The following is a 7,212-nucleotide window of genomic DNA, read 5'->3' on the forward strand; positions in this document are numbered from 1 at the left end:
GGTCCCCAAGGGAGGGAGGAAAAATATAGCAGGAGGATTCACACGCAGCACGGGGAGGAAAGTAGTGCTGCAAAGGCTGGGGGCCCCATTGTAGCCAAGCACATACCAAAGAGTGGTGAGCCCCATGGGGGGGTAACAACTTGGGAGTCTGGTGGGTTAGCGTTCATCAGAGGCAGGGGTATCATCAGGAGTGCCCCAGGGAAGAGTGATATAGGACCGTTGTTATTTTCTATATACATAAATGACCTGGCAGAAAGGAAAAGCAGCAGTCCAACTGTTTGCCAATGATGCTGTTGTGTATGGGAAGATGTCATTGTTGAGTGACTGTACAAGGATACAGGACAACTGATAAAATTTCTAGTTGGTGTGATGAATGGCAGCCACCTCTAAATGTAGAAAAATGTAAGCTAATGCAGATAAGTAGAAGAAACCAACCCATAATGTTCAAATACAGTATTTGTAGTGTACGGCTTGGCACCGTCACATCACTCAAATATCTACGAGTAATGTTGCAAAGCAATGTGAAATGGAATGAGCAAGTAATGACTGTAGTAGGAAAAACGAATGGTTGACTTTGGTTCACCAGGAATATTTTAGGAAAGTGTGGTTCATCTGTAAAGGAGACAGCATGTAAGATACTAATGTGACCCATTCTTGAGTACTGTTTAAGTGTTTTGGATCCATACCAACCAGTCTGGCTCACCAACATACCAACCAGTCTGGCTCACCAACATGTTACAACATAAATTTAAACTTGGGAACACTTCTCTAAAATCTACACAGAGTTATACTGAACACTGTTCTCATTCTATACTTCTGTGAAAGAAATGCTGTGTTCCTCAATGGCAAGTTACACCAGAATATTATGCCAGAAGCCAACAGCGAATGAAAAGTAGATTTTAGTTAATTTTTTGACATTTCCATCTCCAAAAACTGATATTATCTGTAATGCAAAAGTTGCACAGCTTTGATGTTTAAGAGGATCTGGAACATGTGACTTCTACTCCAGGTTCTTAACGACATCAACACTTCAGGCATAAACTTCGACTACTGTTTTTCATTTACTTATTTATTTATGCTTGCGGATTATTCCCAATTAGTTTTTGGCTTGTGCAGTACAGGATTCCGTGTCATTCAGTGACAGTCCCTTGAGTCAGCTATTAATTTCCAACAAAATTTATTCACTTTCAAGATTAAAGTCTCTTCATTATGTTCCATTATAATACTTGCACAATCAAAAAATAAAACTATTTCTGTTCTTAGATACTTGATGGTAGGTCATTTACATACAACAAGAATGACTGCGACAAAATGTCTGTAGCACACTTTTTACTTGTTATTCCCGATTCTGAAGATTTTATTTCACTGTGTACACCCCCTGAATTTCTTAATGCGACACTCTGCATGCTTTTAGTTAGATGGGATGGAAACCAGCTACCAGTCAGATATTTTATACCATGATATTTGAGTAGCAGGGTACTGTAAACTGAACAATCAAAAGATTGTGACAATTCACAGGAAACACCAGCTGCCAAAATTTTGTATAATTTGATTTAAAAAACACATTATGTACAGAAATGCTTTTCAAATTCAAATAAAGACCGAACATCTTTATTTTTGAGGGAGATATGTTACTGTTTCCTGTAAATCAGAGAGAGGTAAGCAATGGGACGGGTCAGTAACAATTAATGGCTGTCTTACTTCATTTCTTGTGAAAGAGTGACAATGGTATTGTCTGGAAATATCCCTCATGATATTGAATTCTTCTTTTTTTTTTTGTCATCAGTCTTTTGCCAAGTGGGCTACTGCGACTTCTCCTCATTTGCCAAGCTCTCACATTAGCCTTTCCGTCCAATGTTTTCAATTATTAGTTGAATATATTACAATCTCTATCGACCTCTACTGTGTTTCCCCTCTACAGCCCCCTCTAGCACAATGGAAGTTATTCCCTGATGTCCTAACACATGCCTCCTCTTCTCCTCAATTTCTTGCCCGCCGATTCTGCGGATAAGCCCCACATTTCTTATCATATCAATCTGCCTAACTTCCAACATCCTTCTACAGGACCACATCTAATGTGCTTTGATTCTCTTCTTTTCTGGTTTTGCATATGTAACTCAATATATCACTTACGCGAGACGAATAGGATGTCTCAAGTCTAGTACAGAGCCAGCAGCCATTTCAGCTTTTCTACTGTTCACAGGTTGGCAACACATCAGTTTGGGATGATACTACCACATAATCAATGAGGAGGTGAGGCAATGAATCTCTAGAGCCGAAATAGGAACCATTCTCTTCTTCGCTGTTGTAAATATTTCACCTTTTTTTAAAAAAATTATTCTCGAGTATGTCACGAATTACTAGGTTATGGTTAGACAACAATATTATGAAAAGGTCAGATTGCTACTCACCATATTGCAGAGATGGTGAGCCACAGACAGGCACAACAGAAAGACTACTAAACATGAGAGAGAGAGAGAGAGAGAGAGAGAGAGAGAGAGAGAGAGAGAACCACTGTCTTTGGCTGCCAGACTGTGTGTATGTTGGTCTATTTTACTACTTTATCCATTAAATTCTCCACATCAATCTTCTGAGATAATTCCAGCAAGCAGTTACTAAACACGTTGAAAACCCAAATGCTATAATTTATTAATTGGCCATTTCCTTAAATAATTACTCCTCACATTTGGCTTCACACAGAAATCCTAAAGGCTTTTAGTGCATTAAATACTGACCCAAAAATAGTGTATACAAAACAAGAAATCTATTACAAGAGCCTCCTCTCAGCTTACTGGTTGAAAGGGGCACAGGAAAGAATGATATATGTTACTTAACTGAATTTTTACTTTTTGGCAGTTCCATAATTTGTATAATACCTGCAACTTTGGAGTCAGTCAAAAGATTCAGCACGAGTGCCCCAGCATTCAATATACGCAAAATAATGGTTCATACTGCAAATATTTCTTATTCATTATAAGAAGTATACTGTCTGTGGCAGGAAATATTCAACAATAAATCTGAATACATAGTATGTGGTGACAATGTGTGTTGTTCTGATAGGTGTTGGTATTTGATGTCTCCCGTGGAGAAAAAATCTGCTAGAGTTTCTAAGGGTTCATTTACTCCAAGTGCAATGGAAGAAATAAACGCTCAGCTACACAATAGTGTCAGCACAAGGATATGCCCTCACCAAGGTGCTGCAGGTAGCACGTGTTATACAATGCTGAATGCCCATTCTTCTCCTCTATTATAGACATGGAATTCTTGTGAAAGTTTGCACTTCTTTAATGAGGACCAAAATGAGAAAATTACTTCCGGAGGGCACGATAAATAATCAGGGAGTTTTAAAACATATTTTAACTTATCTATGCCAGAAAAATTTCTAAAACTAACATCTACATAGGCCTACTATCTCACAGATAGAATATCAAATAGTAGGTTTTGGTTGCCCACCAACAGCAAAATAATTTACAGTAGCCCAATGTTTTTGGGTTGTGTACTTCAGAGCTTGTCTATTTAGTTCGTATCATCCACATATTCTCCAAATGGGCATGAACAGCAGTGTGGTGAAACTGTTTGTCATGTAGTTCATGAAGGATTCCCCAGCAAACAAATTTTCTTCTGCCATCGTAAGATTGATAGCTACTTTTCTCAGAAAACAACATTTTTCAGATAATCCTTATTCTTATTCCATTTTCAATGGAACTTAGTCTTTCATAAAGCTAACGCCTTAAGCACAAGACTGCTATAGCAACAATCTCAGTCATGTTACCATGGAATAGACCTATAGTTCCATTGGCGGGCTGGGCGTGGCAGCTTCAAGGGCCTACCACAACCAAAAACATAACACAATTTTGTAAACATCTCTATGGCAACACCTCAGTGTTGTAAAAACTCTGTATACGGCTGCTGTTTTCGCATACAGCCATTAACACTCTGCAGTTAAAAGCTGGCAACAGTGGTGCGGGCTGTCAGGGTTCTACTTACACTGTCTTGATATAATATAGCCTATGCCTAATACAGATATCAACAATAAAGTAATAGAGAACATGATGTTCAAGAAAATGAGGCAATTTTATGAAGAACAACTGAAGGGCACAGGTTATTTGCACAGAACACACTTAGATGAACACAAGAATTGAGAGTCTTCCACGCTATATGCCAGATGAAATTGTATATTCGGGTCTAGTGCAGCAGGGGATACAACCCGTCGGCTTTGGACAAAGACGCCACAAGCCACCAGAGAGCAGTTTACCATTTTCGCTTTTGCTGTTATGTTTGTTTAGTTTTTTTACTGATTGCTTAATAAAGTGGATCTGTTTATTCTATCTCGTGAGATTTTTTTTTTTAAAAGTCAAAAAACACTTATCAGCCACTGAAGGGAGCTACAACACTAAGAAGAATCGCTTCTCGATTGGCCACTTGTGACGTCATTGTCCAAAGCCGACGGGTTGTATCCCCTGCTGCACTAGTCCCGTATATTCAGCAAGCACTGCTACTATCTGAGAGTAAAAATTTATTACTGAATGAAAGTTAGAAATGCAACAGGACCAACGTATAGGAGAGTCATTTTGTCATTCCATGGAGCAGGTCTACGCATGTAAAAATAGCAATCTTCTCAGACACTCATAAAAAAGGATTGGATACCATTCTTGAATCGACCTTGTCACAAAGTTACATGTACAACTGATGCCTTACAGTATCACCTTCAACAACGTACTATTCGGAGGCTCTATCACGTGCTATGTTAACTAACCAGTCGTACACAATAAACCTCTTATAGTGACTATCCTCTCATCCAACTGTAGGCTTATTTTGTACAGAATATGCAAATCCAAAAACATTAGTCACAAATAGGTTCCACAAGCTGTATCCTCTCACATATTTCTCTAGTTTTCTGCCACTAATGGTAATGACCATTTAAGTATAATTAGCATGTACATGGTTACAATTTTTACACAGGAAATCAATGAGTCATATGTCACTCATTTTAATTCATATTACATGTTTGTTGAAAACAAAGAGGGTGAGAAAGACTAAAGTACAGATTACACCGAATTTCAAGCAATGCCTCTATTAATAGAAAGACCAATTTTGCATCTAGGGATAGGTGGCAATTTGTTGGTCATGAATTACTGTCCAAATTACATACAAGGCAATGGAAGGTTTACAACAAGCCTTCTGAATGACAGTTACATTACAATGTAAAGTCTCTTAATTATCAAAATTATCAAGTCCCTCTCGCTTCTCTAGTCAGCACGGGTATGAATTACTTTGATGATGATACACGTAACCATTGCTATACAATAAAAAAATAAATAATAGATTGATCATTCTCGCTACCATAACTGAACTGCACACAGAATCATTTCTATTCAAAGACATTAAGTTCTTTTTCTAAAAGGAGTAAGGAAAAGTGAGTACAAATACCAATGCCACACCCACTTATGGGCAGTACAATGGGAAAAAAATGTTAAATGAACTTTAACAAGCTAGATTTTGTTCCCCATACATTATCAAAGTGGACATAAAATTGAATTTACTGATAGGCCTAAGCTAGTAATCCAGGTAAAGACATGAGAAAAATGGTAAGTACACTTTAATATTTGTGTCTACGGGAACAAAGTACTTGTCACACAACTGCACAAACATTACGCTGACATTAGCTCCTACCAGTCAATACCTCCACTTCACAATCACCAAATGCCATGACTTTATTATAATGTAAACAATGGAAAAATCTCCTGGGTTAACAAGCTCTCACTACTGGGACGATTAAAACATGCAGTTAGCAAATAAAAAAGGTAATAATAATTAGAATACGATATACTTACAAGCTGGAATTCGCTTCTTCTATCGTAGGCATGCCTTATTCCAGCGTCCTTCCACAAGTTACTTAGGGACGATGCGTACTGTAAAAACAATCTAGCATCTAGAATCATGCTGTTTTCGAAACTCAAGACGTGTTTTCCACTTTCACTGTTTTCTGGCCTTTCCCATGGAATTTGTAATTTGTCTCTCGCATCAACTAAAACTTTCATACCTTTCACAATGTTAAGATATATCACTTGTTGATATTCTTTAATAAGTTCAGGTTCGAACTTTACCCCATGGATGATCCGCATTTGTTTAAGAAAAGTTGACTTCCCACTTTCACCAGCACCTAACAGCAGCAGCTTCACTTGCCGTCGGAACGTCTGCTTGTCTTTTTCAATAAGTCTGTCAATTTCTTGGCTCTTGTGTCGCTGTTCTATTTCTTCAGGACTAAATTTAAACTGCAGACAGCAAGCACACGACCGCACACCGGCCGCCATCTTGCCTAACACTGTTACTCAACAGATCACCCAGCATTCACAGAAACTGTTTAGCTTCATGACGTCACAAGACCGACGTATCATTGGACGCCAAACGCCCAGTGTCAATGAATAGCGAATTGTTGTGGTGAAATTATAATAATTTCACTTAACAACGAAAGCGCTGACGCCCGAACTTCAGCGTCAATGAAAATAACCAAAGCCTATATGTTAGTTAATTATAATAGACATAAAAGAATTAAAACACAACGCTTTCTATGGAACATGATCCCCACACGGCAAACTGACATGGTATTTACGCTTATTTTATTGTTCGAAAATGGTATTCATGTTTCATCTTTACCATTCGCAACTATCATAAATTCCGACTTTTAGATGAGCGTAAAGTTGTAATTGTGACAGCTGAAGCACTAACAGAATGGGGATTATTTCTCCTTATGAAATAATTTCCTATAACAATGGTAAGAATTTGACTAAAGATTTCAAAACGTAAGTCGGTAAATTCACGATATTGCTGTTATGGTACGACAAAAACTTATTATTAGTTACCTCCAGTTACGAGAAACAAATTCCCATAAAAGAATCATGACGACAACACGCAAAAAATATCCTTCGCGTCAACCGCATTACGTAAAATGATTAACTTCGTATGAGCTCTTTTTATGCAGCATACAATAAAAGATTAATCTTTTAGCTAGAAATAATAATAATAATGTTGATGAAGCTGTGTATTTACGCAGGGCGTGAGCAAGGTTTTTCACGTGGATTCAGTGAGTAATACTTAAACTCTTGTTACCGGTACTGCTGAACTTCCGTCTTTGGATAAAATATTCCTGCTACAGGAAAACAAATTTTCAAATAAAATAACTGCAATTAATTTTACTCCCGATGGATTAGC

At 37.7% G+C, this 7,212-nt stretch overlaps 1 protein-coding gene across 1 annotated transcript in view; it reads right to left on the minus strand.

Annotated features, from left to right (window-relative positions):
* LOC124789944 (guanine nucleotide-binding protein subunit alpha homolog) overlaps window positions 1–6,314 on the minus strand; it is a 71,453-nt gene extending 65,139 nt beyond the window's left edge. The window contains exon 1 of the mRNA XM_047257474.1: window positions 5,835–6,314. Coding sequence (XP_047113430.1) covers window positions 5,835–6,314 — 480 coding nt within the window. The remainder of the gene's footprint in view (window positions 1–5,834) is intronic.
* Window positions 6,315–7,212: the final 898 nt, after the last annotated feature.

Source organism: Schistocerca piceifrons, chromosome 3, assembly GCF_021461385.2.
Source record: "Schistocerca piceifrons isolate TAMUIC-IGC-003096 chromosome 3, iqSchPice1.1, whole genome shotgun sequence".
NCBI classification, from domain to species: Eukaryota; Metazoa; Arthropoda; class Insecta; order Orthoptera; family Acrididae; genus Schistocerca; species Schistocerca piceifrons.